We start from the raw sequence: 18,614 nt of genomic DNA, 5'->3' as shown, positions 1-18,614 counted from the left end.
GGGCTGCAAGTGCGCATTGCTGGCTCATAGTCAGTTTCCCATCCACCAATATCCCCAAACCCTTCTCCACAGAGTTGCTGTCAATAGTCCTAGAGTCTTTTTTTTAAAATGCAAGCTTAAGTCAGAGACTCAGCAAAGACCATTTCAATCCAAACAGTTATATTTTAGCACATCCTATATAAACTGAAGATGGTCTTGCTACACAACAAATCAACAGGCTTCCTAAATCTTCCTAATAAATGATGGTACTATCCCTGCCCTTATAATAATAATAATTAACAAGAAGATGAGTGTGAAATAATTATGAGGAATTTGTATTAAGAAAAAAGAAACATTGTTGCTAGGAAACTAAGGAACGGGTAGGAGGCATTAAGGATTTATAAGGAGTTTCTCACCTCCAGGTTACCATCATAACTCTGACCATCCTGGGAGGTGCTCCACTGCTAAAGTGAAAAATGCCGGAGTGAGAATTTATGCACGCTAAACACATTTTACTCTGATGACTGTCTTACATGAAGTGAACAGATGACCATAGTTCCCACACTGAAAAGATATTAGAAGCCCATAACAGTCACAATATATAAATTAAGGATATAGAGAACCCAGGTAACTGTTCTTTTCTGGACCTTTGTTCCAGGATGTGTTTATGATAGCAGCACCTAGAAATTCTTCTTGGGGCCAAACATCAAGTATGCTACAAGACAAACTGACGATTGACTAAGGCAAAGATACAGTAATCCAACAGGATAATACAGTTGAAGAGAGAAAACAGCTGAAAAGTTATGCTTTAAATGCCCTTTAATCTTCTTTTCCCTTGCCACAGCTCCATCTAATGAAGACAAGCCATCAAGAGGTGCAAATAGCTGAAAAATCAAGTCCTTCAGTGCAGCTTTCGTGTTGCTCACCTATCCAACAAGCATTTCTAATTGTATTTTTAGGTAGAATGTTTCAGTTGTCTCCAAATGAAATTCCTCTCTTTTTTTTTTTTTTTTTGAGTTATAAAACAGGAAAACTAAAATAAGAAAAAAACTGTTGGCTACTTTCCAAAGGACATTGCTGTAAATAAAAAAAAAAAAAAAAGACTACCAGGCTGATATTTCATAAGAGCTATCTTATTTCTGCATCCCAGAAGCATATAGTGGGAAGGCAAGCATCAAAGGGATGGAATGTCTAGTGCAAGTTTTGCCCTCAACACCCTAATAATATGTTTCCAGCTTGGCCTGCAAAGAGAAAAATAAAGAATCATACTCAACCATCCATTCACGTCTTGTCCTTCTTGCTTACACTGATCATTACTCTCTCTTTTTGTTGGTGATGTGACAGCCACTAATTGCTGATCTAAGACTCATTAACTGAACTTATACAAAAGAGACAAGACTATAAGTACCTGTCTTCTTGACTGAACAGCAAAAGCTCTGAAGCTTCTTCCAAATCCTGAATCAGTCATGTCTGGTTCTTTTTTAACAGCTATTTGCTACAGCCGTACCTTTCAACTAGTTCATCCTCCACTGCAGGAAACTTCTGACTTGTCAGTGGCAACAGTGATGACAAATAAATAATTTTGGTGTCCTAGGAAGCACAGATTTACCCTCAAGAGCAAATGTCCATTTAAGAACACAAACCTGTGACTGCAGAAATCCTTCAGGAAAAAATGTGTCCATCCCTCACATTCAGATCCAAGACCTGTCCTGACTAATCAGGTAGGAGATGCAATGATGCTAACACATGTGCTGTCTGCCAACAGGATAATGTTCCTCACTATAGCCTTTGCTGTGTGGTATATCCTTCTCCTATACTGTCAGAATAAACTGCCCCCTCCAGACTAGCTCCTGAAAGTGGTCACTGCATGGTGAGGAGCCAGACATAGCACTATACAGTAACTACTCGCATAATGTGAGATTTCTCCCTATGCATAAAGCATAAGGTGAGCTGAGTAGAACTGGATTTGCAGATCCATCCTAAAATACCAGAAAATTCAGAAGGCAAGGATAATGCAGGTTGATTAGTCTGCAAAGCTGAACTGTCAGTTCATATTAAGCAAATTTTCCAAGGGCTGAAAATCGATTATGTATTCATGAAACACTCATCAGGGCAATGACAAACCCAGACTATATTTTTAAAGATTATTAAAGAAACATTCGTAGAGCCTCTCTGTTCCCTATTCTAGTTGTCACTATAAGACAGACTACAAGGCTGAGCCATCACAGAATGCTCCAGCTAAGTTTACTTCATCTTCCTGAGCAGAGACATTTATCATTCCCGCTTCCTCTGGAGCACACACAGAAGTTAACACATAATCTGAAAAAAACAGATGCTTGTAGGATTCTAATGGGAAGAGGGAGAGATATTCTAAGAGCTAAGCTTAACATTTCTGTAAAACTATTTAATAATTTCCTGCCAGATTTTTATTCTTGCTTTGAATATTAGCAAATTCCATAGTAAACCACCACTCAGCACAAGGAACAGAGAAGCACAGAATGGAAACAAAGCCAAAGGAAGCAAACTGACTTCTAGCCTGCCCTGCAGCAGACATCCATTTACACACGCTAGGGATGCCAATTTGAGAGCTACTTGCCAATACATTTTATAACGTTTCCTGAGAGACACTAAACCGCATGTGTATTTTATATTCCATGGATGGTTTAATGCATGTTTAAGAGCCAGTAAGCACCTTAAAAGCCTTTGCTGGCAAAAAAATGAAATGTGTCTGATTGTTGATTGTGTTTGGGGAGGGGGTCTCTTTGTTTCTTTTTGACAACTTGCTAAACAGCAAATAAACTGCTTATATGTCAGTGGGTGCAAGACAGCAAGTTGAGTGTAGCAATAAATACCCTGCTGTCCAAATTCAGATGTTTTCTTAACACTGCATAAGTGACCTGTTGCTGACAGGGGGGTTGACCCTAAGTGCTAAGACCGGTCAGTCTAGTTTTCATGCTGTAAATGCAAAGAAATGTATGCAGTGTCAGTTAAGAAACCATAACCAAATCTTGCTTCTCCTTGGGGTGGATTAAGCCACAGAGGTACCCAGCAGCACAGGGTGCTCTCCACTGCTCACACAAGGCTCTTCCTTGAGTCACAAAACAAAGACACAGAAATCTGGAGCCAACACCTCCAACAGCATACCTGGTAACCATGTTTAAAATAATAATCTCAAAATTGTTGGCCACTTTCTTTCACCACCCAGGACCATCCACGGGACCAACACCAGGCTATCAGGGTTCCCTGCTCTATCAACAACTTTCTGCATGTCTGTGCACATGCCACACAGGTCAGTATTTTTAGGGAATACTAAACTTCTGAATATCCTATTTGTCATACACAAGATGTCATTTTCAGGGGAGCTGAGAATCTAACTTTTCCATTCCCTTCAGTCTTATTCAGGGATGTTGGCTTATGCCTTTCCATAAATCTACATCTTCCCAAAGTGCTGTGGAGCTCAGTTGTGCATAACACATTTCAGACCGAAAGGAAGGATGTTGTTGATGTACAGAGTGTATATAAGTATTATTATTTACAGAGCTACATCAGGAAAACAAAGATGCAGACATACCCAATTATTTTAAGACTTTGAACACTGAAACACATTTCTTATTCATGTACACAAAGAGCCACAGATGCTTCTAATCAAGGCTCAGATCAAATGTTTCATCTGGAAGGGCACAGACTTTGTCTCTGATGGTCAAGTGGACTCTGACATATTTTCACCCAGGAATACGGGAGGTTTCTTTCAAAGAAAAAGAAAAAGACATCAGGTGGCTGGAGACTGAACTGGAGTCTGAAGTCATCTGGATAGAGAAAAAAGAGTGAAATAAAGACTGATATCAGAGGAGGAGGCAGATACAAAACAGGCACAGAAGAAGGGCAGGCAACCACCACCTGTAAGGGAAAGGAAGCAGAAAAAAAGAATTGATCACAAAGTACTTGAAGAACATAGTCATGAAAGCAGAGGAGGGGCTGGAAGTGACACGCAGTAAAAAGGAAGGACCTGGTAGTGTTCGGGGAACTATCTCAGCTTTGAGAACAATCTCAGGAAGAAAATTTTCAAAGAGAAAGCAGTCAGCAATGAAAAACCTAGGAGGCAGAACAGAACAAAGCAATATATAGGAAACAGAGGAATGAAAAGCATGGGAACAGGTGAAAGGAGCATAGTGCTGGAGTAGGATTCTCAATGACAAAGACAGAAAGCCTGGAGAAATGATGCTCAGCCAAAAAAACAGCCTCACCAGCAAGTAGCAGGCTTGCTTCCTGCCTCACTACAAGCACTGGCAGAGAGGAGGAACGTGTATGAAGAAGTGCAGGAGCTTACTCATTTTCAAAGGAAATTTTCTTGTCAAGAACTGGCATCTAAACTTTGATTCACCCATTAATTTTACAGTGGCCATCAGGGTTCAGTAAATACCAATCATCAGGACCTGACTGAGCGGTGAGTAGTGCAAAGGCACAACTGTCCATTGCCCGGACTCCCAAAGCCACTGAGATATGGCCTGTATTTTGAGCCAGGGAAAATGAGGCAAAAGCCTCTGGACTCCAGAGCCAGCTAGTCAACCACACAATTCCTCCACTGCAAGAATATTCTAGTAGATAAAAGGACATGAAACAGCAATCAGATTTCACAAGCTCAAGACAAATACAGGAGAGGCAATACAGGACAGGTCAAAATTATTGTCTTTTAAGTTATTGCAATGAAAGTTTTACTAGAAGTCAAAAATCCTAAGAGTTTGTTTCAAGAGCTTTAAAATAAAATTAATGCCTTTACAGCACATTGATTAAGTTTTTCAAATAACATGTGAATCAAAGCCTCTCCATTTCAGAATATTTGAGATAATGGCTACTGAAAATGATTTAAAATATTTATGTGGACATTCTAAAAATAGTAGAAACTGAAATTCAAAGCAAGCATTTCATCCCAGGTTTAGTTTGTATCATTATTATTAATGAGTTTTACAATTTTAGCATAAGTATCTTCATTATCTAGGACTGATGTGGTTTTTGGTTCTGAATTTGTGCCCTTTGCAAACTTTATAAAGCTATTTGTAACTTGATAATTACTAGTACTTCTTGGTAGAAGATTAGGAATGTCACAGTGATCCTCTCTCTTACCCTTCCCTACCCCAAAGCCCACAGGGCTCCTACCATGTATTCAGAAACACCCAGATGGCTCCCAGAGACCTCGGGGGCCAGTACTTCTGGATTTTGGGCCCCAGCCCTCAGTTGATGGGCCAGAGACATGTGATCGGGCTCTGAAAAGTCAGCTCACGCTCAGTGGAGTTTATTAGTTCAGGCCTCAGAAGTTGCATAGTTCTGTACAGAGTCTATACAGGTGTGGTGTGGATAAACCATGGACAAGACGGAACACACTTGGGTAAGTAGATGAGGATCAGATGATCAGCAAGGGTTGCTGTTCCCTCTTTGAAAGAGCTCCTGCTGCCCAGACCCCCTCACAGACCACTGAGGATTGCCCAGCAGACTCAGCTACCACCTCACAGCTCTGGACCATCACATAGGACCCTCCTTTTTTTCCTTTTGCTTTCCTTGATCAGTTACGGCTTTGTGGCACATATGCTGGACTGAAGAGGCAGGATTGCTTGTTCCTGGTCACTTCTGGGCCACCTTTGCCAACCCTTTTCTCAACACCTCAAAGATCAAATACTTTGGGATTGACCTAAACCTGTTATGAAAGGGGTTTTATGAGTCAGGTCATCTTCTGTTTTAAGTCAAACACTTCGATAGTCCAGTAGTAAATGAGATCCAGGAATTAATCTGACTGAGCCCTTTATCCTGCCCATGCAGAGCCCAAAGGTAGACAGTGAGGTTCACTGTCTGAACTAAGACTAAACAATAAAACAAAAGGAAAGTGATAAAAGTTACAGCTAGGTATAATCGAAAGAATTTAAAAAACTTTTTAAAACCAGGGATTTCAAGCAGTCTGCTCAGCATCCCTGAAAGATTCTCTGGGAGACTAGGGACACCCCAAGTGCACTAAAACCTGCTCTGGAAAGGAAGTGTCATATGCTGTAACAGTGATGAAATGGCATGGTGATGATGTGTGTGGGAATCTGCGTTCTTACAGGGTTGCAACACACAGTGACACAGCGTGGGGTACACAGGCTGGTTTGCCTGAATGGGGTGCGTAGAAACGCCACAGAACACACTGGGTGTCACTGGCAGGTTGACGAGATACCTCAGTGCGGGGACAGAGTGATGCAACAGGACGTAACCACCACGCGGTGAGCAGTGCCGAGAGGGGCTGTGCAGAGCTCCGAGTCCCACCCAGCCCTGCGGGGTTACGGCCCTGCGGGGCACCCTGGCGGGAAGCGAGCTGGCCTGCGCATGGCGATGCTGGGAACGGCGATGTCACCGTGTGCCTGGTGCCGTGACCCTGTGGCACCCACCCAGAGCAGGAGCTGAGGGCGGCAGAGCCAGAGCCAGGCTGCAGGGCGACGTTCCCTCGTGTCAACCGCCATCTCCCGCCACCCGAGGCACCACCGTGACGCCATGAGGGGTAGGGGGGGGCTCGCTGGCGCCACGGCGCCGGTGATGACGCCACCGGGGCGCTGTCACACGGGAGGGCGGCGCCGTCCGGCTGCGATGCCCGGTCGGGACAGGCCCTTACCTGCCGGTGCCTGTCGCCCGCCTTGGCTGGCATGGCGGCTCTCCGCCACCGGCCGCTCCTCACCACAGCCCCGCGCCCTCCCGGCCAACCGCCCGCCGGAAGTTGATCGCTACGACCATGGCAACGTGCCGGAAGCGGCGCGCGGCTAACCCGGCCGCAGAACGGGGCCGGCCCCGGCTGTTCCCTCCCGCGCGCCCCCCGAGGAGGGAATGGTACGTCCCGGCGGAGGCGGCGGGAGGGGGATCTCGGGCATCCGGGCCCCGGCGCTACTGACAGCGGCCCCGCCCCGCCTCATGAATATGCAAAGAAGGGCGGGGCGGTGACGGCCGGACCCGGAAGCGGCGAGGCTGAGTCACCTCGGCGGCGAGCGGCGGCGGCGATGAGGCAGCAGCCGCGGCGGGCGGCGACGGCGTCGTCCTGAGGAGCCTCCCCGCGCCCGCCCGCCCTCCTTCCTTCCTTCCCTCCCGCCCGCGCCGCCTGTCGCGCCCCAGCCCCGCCGCCACCATGATGGAGGAGATAGACCGGTTCCAGGTGCCCGCCGTGCGCGCCGAGATGCAGCCGCTGGTGAGGGGCGGGCGGGCGGGGCCGCGCTGTCCCCGGGAGCTGCCGCCGCCTCGCCGCGGGGCCCGGCGGCGGGGGACGGGTGTCGGTGCTGCGGAGACGGCGGTGCCGAGGTCGGGCCCGCGCGCTGCGACCGTTATGTAACGGCCGTCCCCCTCCGCGCCGCCATCCCCGCCGGGCCCCGGGGCCGTGCCCAGCGGCGGCTGCTGTGTCATCTCGGGGCGACTCGTGGTCATGGCTGCCCGCCCGGCCCTTCTGTCCTGTCCTCCTCCCCCTCCTCCTCCTCCTCCCCCTCCTCCTCCTCCTCCCCCGGCATCTCCCCAGGCGCCGTCGGTAGCGGCGGCAGCAGCCGCTGGCGGGGAGGGCGGGGGCGGGCGGGCGGCTGCGGCTCCGCTCCTGCCACGGTGGAAACGTCGCTTCCCCGGGCGCAGCGGCGGCGCGGAGCACCCCGGCCTGGCGGGCGCGTGGGGCGGGTGTTTCCCGCCGCCTCGGCCGGTGGCTCCAGTGGCGGGCACGGGGGTGCCCCGGGGCGGGCTGGGAAGCGGCGGTGATGCTGGGGCAGCTGAAGGCAGTGAGCACTGGTGGGGTTTCAGCCGACTTTAACAAAATACGTGAGATCTGGGAGAAAGAATTAGGCGGTGTTTGTGCGCAGCCCGGTCTGGGAGCTGCGGGGAGCAGGGCTCCCCAGGGACGGGGTAGCTGCCCGCGGTGGGTGTGAAATACCTGTGGTGCGAAGCTGCAAGACCTTCTCCGTGACTGGTTTTGTAGCCCTTGCTCCTAGTGCAAACCTGCTGTTAGGTGCTCATCGTGCGAAAAGTCCAGGTGTTTTGCAAAGAATCATCTCTCTCAAATTAGTTTTGCGCACATAAAATTATTTACATAAAAAAAGCCATCTGTGAGGGTTTGATTTCCCCCACCCCCACCCCCTTCCTGATGTCAGGGCATGTGCTTTTGTCACCGGGATGTTTTTTCACTTCACAGACACAATTATACCCAATTAATGAGCTCTGAAGAGGTTGACATAATGGTTACACTACTGTATGGGACCCTGGGGGAATATTTGCAGAGAAGGAAGTATGCGTGCTCGCGGGACTTTGCGGCTGTGTAAGTGGCCAGGTAGAGTGGTCCTGGGCTTTTCGTAGCTTCTGAAGTGACACTTACGAAGGAAGGCCAGATGTCTGGCAGCCATGGGAGATGTTAGATCATCACCAAGTAGTCCAAGGCTTCTTATGAGCATGTAGCTGCTTTGCTTTGATGCAACAGGCTTGCTTGTGTATGTGTTTGTGCTCCCGCTGCACGGCACAGAACACTTTAATGTGTTACCCATTTCTGTTCCCCATCAGGGAGAGGTTCCCTTGTCTGTTCCTCTCCCCTTACTCCTGTCTGCCTCACTCTCTGCTTGAAGGTGTGTTGTTATGTGTAACCTGGGACCTGTTGAAATGCAGTTCACCTTGGCATTAAAGTGAAAGCTGGATAATGGGCTGACTCACTCAGGATGTTTATTCCCTTTGGTACCTGCAGTAAGCAAATTCCATCTCAGCATCTGATTGTGTGAGATCAGAGTATGAAGTGTTTGGAGAGGTGGAAAGAACTTTAATGAAATGCTCACACAGATCCTTTTGACAGCAGGTGAGGATAGGTTATTGGCAGGTTCAGGTTAGCACCAAAGATACTACTGAGATTTCTAGTATATAAAACTGTACGTTATTCAGAGTTGATGTACCAGTCCTCAGTTTCTTGTTGCAGCTGGTGTTTGTAAAAAGTTGAGACTACAGTAATTGTTTTGTGGACAGAAATACTCTTTGTGAAGGCCTACAAACTCAAATTACCCCTCAAGAAAACCACTTTTCTTATGATGGGAGCGTTGACAAATTGTGAAAATATTTTTAGGTTTTTTGTTGTTGTTGTTTGGTTATTTAACTTTTAACCTTTGTGGTGGGGAAGAAAACTGTCCATACAAACTGATGTGGACTTTTTGCATGGCGTACTTGTTATGTATGTCTTTATCAGAGACAACGTATGTGACAAGGCTGGCCTTCTTTATTCATGTTGAGGGCAGTGGGCATAGTGAGATTAGCAAGTTTGGAAAGGCTGTTGGCAGACAAAGAAAACTCCCAAGTATTTTCTAGAAGCCCCGTGATAATAGTAGAGAAGTGGAATTGGCACAAACATGCATGTTTGCGTGGACGTGAACAGAACCCAATCCAATGTCCAGTCCAACCCTGCTGTCCCAGGATAGGATGGTATATTGTGCAGCAGTGATATTAAGCTTAGGAAGCTGATTTCCTTCCTTCTTCAACAGCCAAGAATTAGGAAATTTTCACAAAGAGCTTTAACATTTGCATTAAAAGAATACTCTGAACCTGTGCTTCAGGGTTTCAGCTGATTTTTAACTAGTGGAGCTCATAGTGAAACCTTACGTGTGTGAGGGGCTGTGACTGTGATGGTGTGTAGGATTCTTCCATGTGCCTGAAAATGTTGGTATCAGGCTCAGAAGTGTGACAGAACAAGTCTGATACAGCACTTCCAGTGTTTTCCTCTGCTTTGTAGCTCCTGGTCTGTATCTTGCTGTTCAGAAGCTGGCTGGGTTTATCATACTGGTTTGCTTGAGTAATACCGTTTTGCCCAGTAGTGTTTCTTTGTTCCATTACAGTTACCATTTGTGCCTTCCCTCTCCCTCCCATCCCATACTTTTAAAGTATGGAATAACCTTAGCATCTCAGGACTTCTTGTTTCTTTTTCCCAGTGTAAAAGCTTTCAATTCTACATGGTCTCAGGGAGAGATGAGACTGGCATCCTTTTCCACATCCAAAGAGCTGAGGTAGAAGTTTGTTTTCCAGGTCAGACCTAAGAGTCATTGTGAACTGCCACTGGAGCTATTAAAAAATGTTTTAAAATGTGATCGATCCCCTGCTGAAAGGAAATAAAGAAGAAAAGGTGCCTTGCTTGATTTGAAGTGCATACATTGTATGAAATGTTTTTTCATCCTGTTCAGGCTGGAGGGTGTCCTAGGAGAGCACTGTTCCCTCTGAGTCTGGCCAGTACCTGACAGTATGAGAACGCTCCTGAAGTGAGGTTTGTGAAGCTAAGGCTTTGCTTGAAATCCTTAAAAACTTTGTGTTATTGACCAGCATGCGTGCTTTTGAGTGTCTTGTTCATCTGTGTAGATAGTGTCATGTTAGCTCTTGATGTCTTCATGCTGAACTCCAGGATAACCACCAGTGATCTACCGAGAAACCATACGACAAGACAAGCCTGCTGATCTGCTAATGTTCAAAATTAAGAGATAGGTACAGCTGTTAAATGCTGAAGGGAAGCCATTCTTAGAAAGCAGTCTGAAGACTTTCTGAGCCCCTCAGGCTCCAAATCTTCACTGATACTGGCACTATTGATCAGCTGTCTGTCAAGGATGATAGCGTGCTGATGTCTGGTTGTCCATTGAGTGCACATCCTGACAATAACCAGCTTTGTACTTACTGAGTGGGGACACAGAACCTGACACATACATGGCTTTTTGCAAAAGTAATTTCTGTAAAGCTCAAATGTTTCTGGTGGGGGAACCTTCTCTCTTTGACAGCCTTGTCCAGCCAAGGGCTGCATTGGCATCTCACTGCAAGGCTAAGGGCAGCACCTAACTGGTACAGACTGGAGCTGTGTGGACTACTGCTTGCTCTGACAAAGCCTATCAGGATTTCTGGTTGCTGCAAGTTTCTCTCTGCTAATAACAAGTCAGATAGGGGTTATGTTGCAAAGCTGGGAAGCATTTGGTCTGCAGGCTGCACATTGGCTAGCTCTGTCATATGTGACCTCCCACTCTTCGCATTGGATGCCATGAAGTTGAGAAAGTGGTCAATCATTTCCTCCTCTCTCCAGCCTGTTTGAATAACCGTTGCAGGGTCAAGCAAGCTGTCTTGACTCTGCTTCTCTGCTTAACATCTGCAAACACTTGTTATGAGAAATGCTGTGTGCTAATGCAGACCCAAGGAAAGGTTCAGCACAGGACTTGGTGAGGGAGTTGCCGTAAACAGGATGGCATACAGACTGTGGTTAAACACTGGGAGGCTGTAGTATGGGATGAGGCCCACTGTTTCACATCTTTGCAAGACACATTACTCTGCATATTTTGGTATGGTGGCACAATTGTATACATATTCGTGGTGGAAGGGAAGGAAGGCTGCTAACCAGCACGTGGTCACATTTACGTGATGCCTTTCCATGAAAATGAGATGGTCTGTCCGATCCCCCTTTCCCGTCTTGGATACTGGTTGCTCTTGGCTTCCATCCCAAAAATGCCTGCCTCTTCAAATTAACATAAACTAATTTACAAGGGGTTTTGTTTACTCCTAATGCATAGTATCATGTCTTCCCTATCAGCATGATGCAAGCTCAACTGCGGAACCGTGTTCCACTTAGTTTTTGTTTGATCTCTGACTTGGCTTGTCACAGTCCTTCTGCACTCACAAAAAGGGCTCTCTTTGTTAGTTGCTGGGTAATGGGTTTGTTTCACATAAAATCAATTCCCATCATTTCAGGGATGCATGGTGTGATGAGGCTCATAATTCATTATTTCTGGGATGCTTAATGCTTGGTTGGTAGGTAACTATCTTGGCTGGTGGGGTTGGTATTTGATGTGTTAACTTCCAACTAGACAATTTTTCCCAGTCTGTTATTGATAGTGCATTGTTGTGATGATTGGTGTTGGTTTGTTTTCTCTACATTTTTTGTCAGGCAGATTTCCTAACATTAATTCTCATTACAAAGGTAGATATTAAAGGGAGAGAGAGATGAAGGGATACTTGCACTGTGAAGGTGCTGCAGAGAAGAATAATTAAAATATTCTTTGAAATAGGAATGGGGAAGCCTGTAATTATATGTAGGCCCATCTTTTCTTCAGCACTGGAGTCTGTTCTGTCTTATTAGCTAAGCTCTTGCAAAGTCCTTGCTTTTTTCATTGAAATGAAATGTACTGAGCATGATGCGGTGGGGTTGTATCTTGAATTCTGCTGGTACATGAAACCCTCCTAAGCCTGTTTCTCTAGCACACACCAAGCACTGGCTGGCATATGATGGCAAACTGACAGATGACAGTGTTGGATCACACGTTGCTCCCATACGTTACCACACGCAGTTTCTGTTCTTAGCACAAAAATGGAATTAGAGTAAAAGTGCTCTTTGCCCACATGGCATCAGTAGAGCTTTTCCTAAGAAAAGGCACCTGTCAAAGTGCAGCAGCTTCAGAGCAGCTTTGACACAAACTCTTGAGTCCTTGGCTTGCTTTCTAAAAGTGGCAGCTGGAATGCAGTATTCAGTTTCCTAGTTATTGGCCCATGTGAAAAATGAGAGCTCTTTCCAGAGAAATTGAACTGATGGTTCCTATATCTTGTTCTGAAGCATTGTGTCCAGGCTGGTTCCTTGCAGATGTTTGCCAGGCTGTGGAACCTCAGGCTTGTAGCTTTAGTTTTTATGGCAACAGCCAAGCTAAGGATGTTGCTTAGCCACATCCTACAGTGATGCTCTTGGCTTTTTAGCTAAGATGCTAAATCTGTGCTAGTCCTGGAGGTGTAAAATTTCTAGAAACTTTGAAAATACAGAAGGTGGTTTTCTCTACAGCTTTATTTGAACAGTAGAAGAGAAAAACAACAAAAAAAGAAAGATTATCTACTGGATGCTTAATGTTTAAAAAAGAAACTGTAATTTTAGTCAGCAGACAGTATGAGCGCTCAAGCATGAGTGTTCATAGATCTGCATTATTTATTTTTGGAAAATATTGACCGTGTTATCCTAGAAAAGTTGTGCTGTGTGTTAAGATCTCTTTGTTTTGTCTGATGCATCCCTAAAATTGGGGGAAACCAAAAGTAGCAAGGAAGCTAAAAGAAAGGTTATACCCGTAGGTCTTAGAAATAGTACGTTAATATAACATTAGGTCTCTAGTGCAGATACACAAGAAACTCTTATTTCTAGAAGGAAAAAGCTTTTAAAATGAAAATCCCATCCCTATGTATATTCATTGTAATGTAGCCCAGGGGCTACACTGCTATATGTTTTGTAAATGCTTACAGTACATGAGATTTGTAATGTCACAGCACTATGGGTTCTGAAATAGAGGTATTTCAGATGGTGCTGGTTTTAGTTATAAAGCCTGTTTTGATGTCATCTACAGCAGTAATCTAAAGACTACCTCCAAGAATACTTCAATTCATTGGGGTTTTGTCCTGTGCCCTTCCTGTCATGTATCAGGCTTTTGGTGCAAAGGTATAGGAACATTTTTGTTACCACCCAGGGCAGGCTGAAACTCCAGCAGTGATCCAGCACAGGCTCCCGAATGGTGAGGGATATGGCTGCTCTAGCTAGAAGATGATCTGTCGGGACACAGAGGCATATTCTGCCTGTCTCTGCAGGCACACTCTTTCCTCTTCTCTACTTCTCTACTTCTTTGTACAAGCTCTGGCTACTGTTGTTCTGTCAGTCATGTTTGCAAATCTGTTCTTGAGTGAAGAAAGGTGTTTAAAAAGGGGCACTGAATTCTGTGAAGAATTAAACTTTCACAGTCCCCTCTTGGGGTTCTTACGTAACTCTCAAGAGCTCATTATCTGTAGCTTGATATTAACATCTACTCAGATACCAATTTCTGCTACCAATGTAGCTGTATACTCTCTCTGCCAGTAGATAGTATTAGGTGTGTAGAGTCAGACAAGATGAGAAAAATGCTGGTGTGAAAGAGGAGAACAATGCATGCCCTTAATTCCCCAAGCCTTCATTCAAGGAAAGCCCTCAGTTTACCAACAGGGCTGTAGGGGTAATGTGGTCTCCCTGGAGTTACATCTTCCTCTCTGTGGAACTGCAGACAGCTTTGATAAGAATATAGGAGGAGACCCCATCACTGGTTTGATCTGTGGGGCAGGGGATTAAGAGCTGGCTAACAGCAGGACTGGGAGGCAGTCAGTCAGGATGGTGTGCCTGTTTTTTCGAGACATTTTAAGACCTTGGCTGGATTAGTTGTTGTTCAGCTTCTACACAGATCAATTATCTGTCACTTTCCACAGACAGTCTGTAGAAATGTGTCTATGCTTTCCCCTCACACTTGCACATGCCATGCATCTTCGGTGAAGTCTTGTGCCATTTTGAATCTAAGGTCCCTCTGAGGTTATTCTGTATCTGTCACTATAAAATTGACATTGTAGTGAAGCAGCCACTTGCAGCTAGTAAATCCGAGTTCCAGCTCAAACCCTGTGTAGTCTCCCAGACTGTTATTTTTTCTGATGTTTAAAGTGTAATCTTGTGCAATGGATGGGTGTCCATTTTGTAGTATGCAATAGAAAGCAAGCAATTTGCTTCACTGGTTTGACTTTGAGCATGGTGAGTTGGAGTGAATGAAATTTAGGTGTAAATTTTCTTCATTTTAAAGAGTGTCTGCTAGGGAATCTGCTCAGCTTTTGGGACACATCCATCACTGATTCACAGGATAGGAAGGTTTATCACTTTGGGAAACTTCGTTGCAAAGAAATGCTCTCTTAAATACATGCAGAGTATACTGGCTGCATCCCAACTGCTTTTACTAGGTGTTGTGGACTGAGAAAAGTTTGTTATTTTCAGTAAAGCTGAAGGTAGCACACGCTGCTTTTGCTGAGAAGACTATTTGCTCTCTAAAGATGGGTAGGACTTTATTTTCTGTACAGAAGGGAAGTGAGAGAGTATTATTTGTTATGTCTTAAAAAGCTATTCCAGCTGTGCTGGCGTGCTGGCAAGCTGTCTAGCGGAGACGCAGCTTCTGCCTGTGAACAAGTTACTTTGCTAGAACGTTTTTGAATTCTTCCTGAGCTTAGTAAATTCTGCTGCATAGCTGCAGCTTTATTACAGCTGTTGACAAGTTGTCTGTCAGGCTTTAGTGGAGAAAACATGTCAACAAAGACATAGTATAGGTCAGGCTATCAAATAACTAGCCACCAAGTAACTCCTGTGACCCAGTACCATGTGCCTGCCAGAGCACGTTGTTTAGACTACGTGCCGTGCTAAAGCAGGTAGCACCAACCTCATCACCAGTCTGCAGTCCCTTTCCCCACATGCTTCCCAAAGCTTTCTTCTAGACTAGGCTCTGTTAGAGCTCTTTTGTTGAGCTTCTGTTTCTTTCAGTGTCCGGGACCATCAGACATGAATCATTCCTCCTTGGGCCTGGTACAGTGTCTTGCCTCATACTTTGACACTGTTTGTCTCAGTTTATTTTCAGTGCCCTTCCTGAACTAAAGTCCATTAATATCAGCAGCTGACCTTTTGGGCTCTGCAGCATTCAGTCTAATAAATCCTGTAGACAATCTCTTTTCCTAAGCCAAGCACAGCAGTGGTATTCTAATGATGATCGTTTGTCTTCTGTATTTTACTGATTGCATGGGAATGTAGGTTAGTGATTTAGTACACCCATATTCAGATAAACTGTTGCTTAGGTTATGTCTTGTTTCAGGTTTTTGTTTGTATGTGGTGAAAACAAATCTTGGTTTCCATCTCAGTGTCAAGAGATGTTTATGCTGAGCTAATTATCGTTTCCTTCCCTGTCCCATGATGAATTTGGGGTATGGTGGTGTCTGTTCATTCACTAAGTTTGCCACAGGCATTGGAAGAGCTTTTGAGCTGGGATGAGACAGCCTGCTTTGATGGTGGCCTCTCCTGCTTCTTGCTTTCAAACAGTTGGCCAGTAGTAGATCTTCTTTCCTGGTAGACAAAGTGTCTTTAGCTTCCTTAAATGCAATTATTTTTGTGTCGTCTTCAGTTCTTCATTTTGCTCCTATGCGCAGTTGTCTAAGGTAGCTTGAGATGTTTTGTGTTTCTGTGTTCACCCTCTGTGATAGTGTTCTCAGACATAAGGTACTATGGCATCCTTTTTCCCCTCAAAGTGAGAAAGTGCTTTGGTTCTTGCAGAAGAGCACACTGGCAGTATATTGTAGTATTTAAAAGGACTTGTTGGTTAGATGCATGTTTGTAAAATCGGAGGAGATTAATTTATGATTGCATAAGCTCTTTTATATTGCTTAAATCATGCCACCATACAGTGAACTCTGTTGGTTTGACTCTTGGGCTGAGGTACCAGCCTTACAGCAGACTAATGATGTCACAAGGGAAGCAGATGAGACTTCGCATGTTTTGAGCCAAGCTAGTTCTAGGAAAGCAACTTCTTGGAGCATGTCAGAGCATGCAGGTCTAATATCTGTTAGAGATGAGGAGGTAAAAGGATTCAAATCCACTCTTAATTTACCTCCCATTTCTGCTGAATTGCTAGCTGAGTTCCTAACTGAAATAAATTATTATTGCTGTCTTGATCTGCAGTGGTGTGAGATGTTCTTTAAGGTCACCATATCTTTTTTAAAAAGAAAAAAAATCATATCTGTATGCCACTGAGAGAGAAGTACCAGCGTATGGTAAATCCAGTTTGATACTCAGAGTGTTCTTTATATTGAGAGACTGTCAAACAAACAAAATGCTCAGGAGCCATAGTTGTGATGCTCATTTATTTAGAAGATGTTTGAATTCAGTAGTAGTAGAGCAGTACCATATGTCAAATCCTGATGTTTGTGGCCGTGGTTAGAAATCTCTGAGTATACAGGCTTTCACCTGCAGTGGTTAGTGCAATAGAGGAATGTACTTACTCTTTTAATACTCATGGGGCTTATCTTCATTGATAGTGACTCAGTTGTGGGGTTTAATTTGTAATCTGAAACTTGTTTTGTGGTCAGTTGTTGCAAGTAGCTTGATGTGTAGTAAAAGACAAATTTCAGAATTTCTGAAGTCTGCAGAAGGAGAACATCCAAGGAGCTGTCTGAGCAGACTCACTTTCAGAGAAGTGGGAGAGGGAGGGAGAAAGGTCTGGACTGCATGGTGTGCATGTTGTTAATCGAAAAGAAAAAACAAATAGCAGTGTTCCTGGCCAGAGATGGTACTGTAAAGCTTTTGTCTGGCAGGATCTTGTGACTGACGTGTCTAAAAACAATATACTCCTTTGTATGAAAGCATGATTTTCTTCCCAACCGCATGCATGTGATGGAAATGGAAAACAAACTGTCTCTGATGGCCAGAGCAGACCCTCCAGTTGAACACCACGTAGACATAGACATTCTGCAGGCACTGCTTTGTCAGTTGAGGCTTGGAAAGAATGACTGCAGTGATGCAACAAAACTAGTGAAGGTTCATCCTTCCAGACTTGGCTTGTGTAGTGTGGAGGAGGGAGTCTCAGGTGTATAGAGAAACGTGCAGTGCTCCTGTGTTCGTACAGGGACCAGCTCTGTCAGCATAACCTCCCTTCTGCAGCAACATTTCCAGTCCCATGCTTCTGTGGGACAGCTTTGTTCCAGTGGCAAAGTAGATTTAGTATAAGTACAGCCTGCATCATCAAAATATCTTAGGGTCTTTTTAGTTGTAGCATTGAGCCCTAGTGGTTGCAAATGTGCATTTATTTTGAAAGCACAAGGGAATGAACAATACCTGAACCTTGGTTCTCATAGCATCTAGCTGTGGAATACATGTGGAGTAAGAGGAAGCCAAGCATGATATTTCTTGAGACAAGCCCAATGGGTATGTGAACAGGATGGGGGTGGGAGTGTGCAACAGGCCTTTCACAGGATCTGTGTGATATGGAAGCATCAGGAAAAGGGTTTTTTTTTAAGCTTAGAATTCTTAAACTTCAAAGAATCTTGCAGAAAAATTGTGTTGTAGTCCAGGGAAAGACCTAACCATTCCTCTATCCTCTTACCAACCCGTTTCAGGGTGGGTCTGTCAAGATCTCTAATCTTAATTTCCCTTTATATAAGAAAGAAAAATGTGGATAGTGGTTCTGGCAATAGTTATAGGAACAGCGTGTTCACAGGCTTTGAAAATGGAGGTCACTTAGCCCACTGGAGCATGTAAAAGCTGCACTTCACTTTGAGTTGTTGGCAGGTCGTAAGCCTAGGAGATACTGCTAGCTAATGATTCCATTTCTGTAAATATGTGTGTGTGTCAGAAGTTGGATTTAGATTCCAGTTTTGATCACTGCACTAGGGTTAAGGGGAATGGGTGTGGTAAAGGAGTTAGAGTATGTCCAACTCTTCTTGAAAATGCATTGTAACACATCTGTACTGAGGTTTAACTGGCAGGAATTGCCACTTCAGGAATTCTGTGAAGCACTAGCAATTCCTCTGCTGCTCCAATGGAGTAAAAAGTCATACTGCTTCTTGTCTTCATCTGTTCTGCCAGAGCCAAACTCTTGGGTGGGTGTACTTTAGATAGTGTATCACAAAAACACTTCTCAGTGAAAAGACTTTCTTGTACCTCTTGCAAAATTAGGGCAAAGTGATTGTGAAAATAACTGAGATGATCCATGCTGTGCATGTAAGAATTGTTATAAAGAGATTATCTGGTTATGGGAGACTGCTTCATTTGGATTATGTAGGTACGTAGAATTTATAATCCGTGCTTT

The 18,614-nt window shown here is 44.8% G+C and overlaps 2 protein-coding genes across 9 annotated transcripts in view; one reads left to right on the top strand and one right to left on the bottom strand.

Annotated features, from left to right (window-relative positions):
* The window catches only part of DNAI1 (dynein axonemal intermediate chain 1), a 176,684-nt gene extending 169,979 nt beyond the window's left edge, over positions 1–6,705 (bottom strand). For all 3 annotated transcript variants that reach the window (XM_074932950.1, XM_074932951.1, XM_074932953.1), the window contains exon 1: positions 6,614–6,705. In XM_074932950.1, coding sequence (XP_074789051.1) covers positions 6,614–6,646 — 33 coding nt within the window. In that variant the 5' untranslated portion in view covers positions 6,647–6,705. The remainder of the gene's footprint in view (positions 1–6,613) is intronic.
* A 16-nt stretch (positions 6,706–6,721) lies between these two features.
* The window catches only part of FAM219A (family with sequence similarity 219 member A), a 107,059-nt gene continuing 95,166 nt past the window's right edge, over positions 6,722–18,614 (top strand). For 3 of the 6 annotated variants that reach the window (XM_074932960.1, XM_074932955.1, XM_074932954.1), the window contains exon 1: positions 6,946–7,177. In XM_074932960.1, the coding sequence (XP_074789061.1) occupies positions 7,118–7,177 (60 nt within the window). In that variant the 5' untranslated portion in view covers positions 6,946–7,117. Of the gene's footprint in view, positions 6,826–6,945; positions 7,178–18,614 lie in introns of those variants that run through there. The other 3 variants (XM_074932958.1, XM_074932956.1, XM_074932959.1) reach the window with 3 other exon arrangements.

Source organism: Athene noctua, chromosome Z (assembly GCF_965140245.1).
Source record: "Athene noctua chromosome Z, bAthNoc1.hap1.1, whole genome shotgun sequence".
Taxonomy (NCBI): Eukaryota; Metazoa; Chordata; class Aves; order Strigiformes; family Strigidae; genus Athene; species Athene noctua.
Note: the sequence above shows the minus strand (reverse complement) of the source record. Positions and strands in the feature narration are given on the sequence as shown.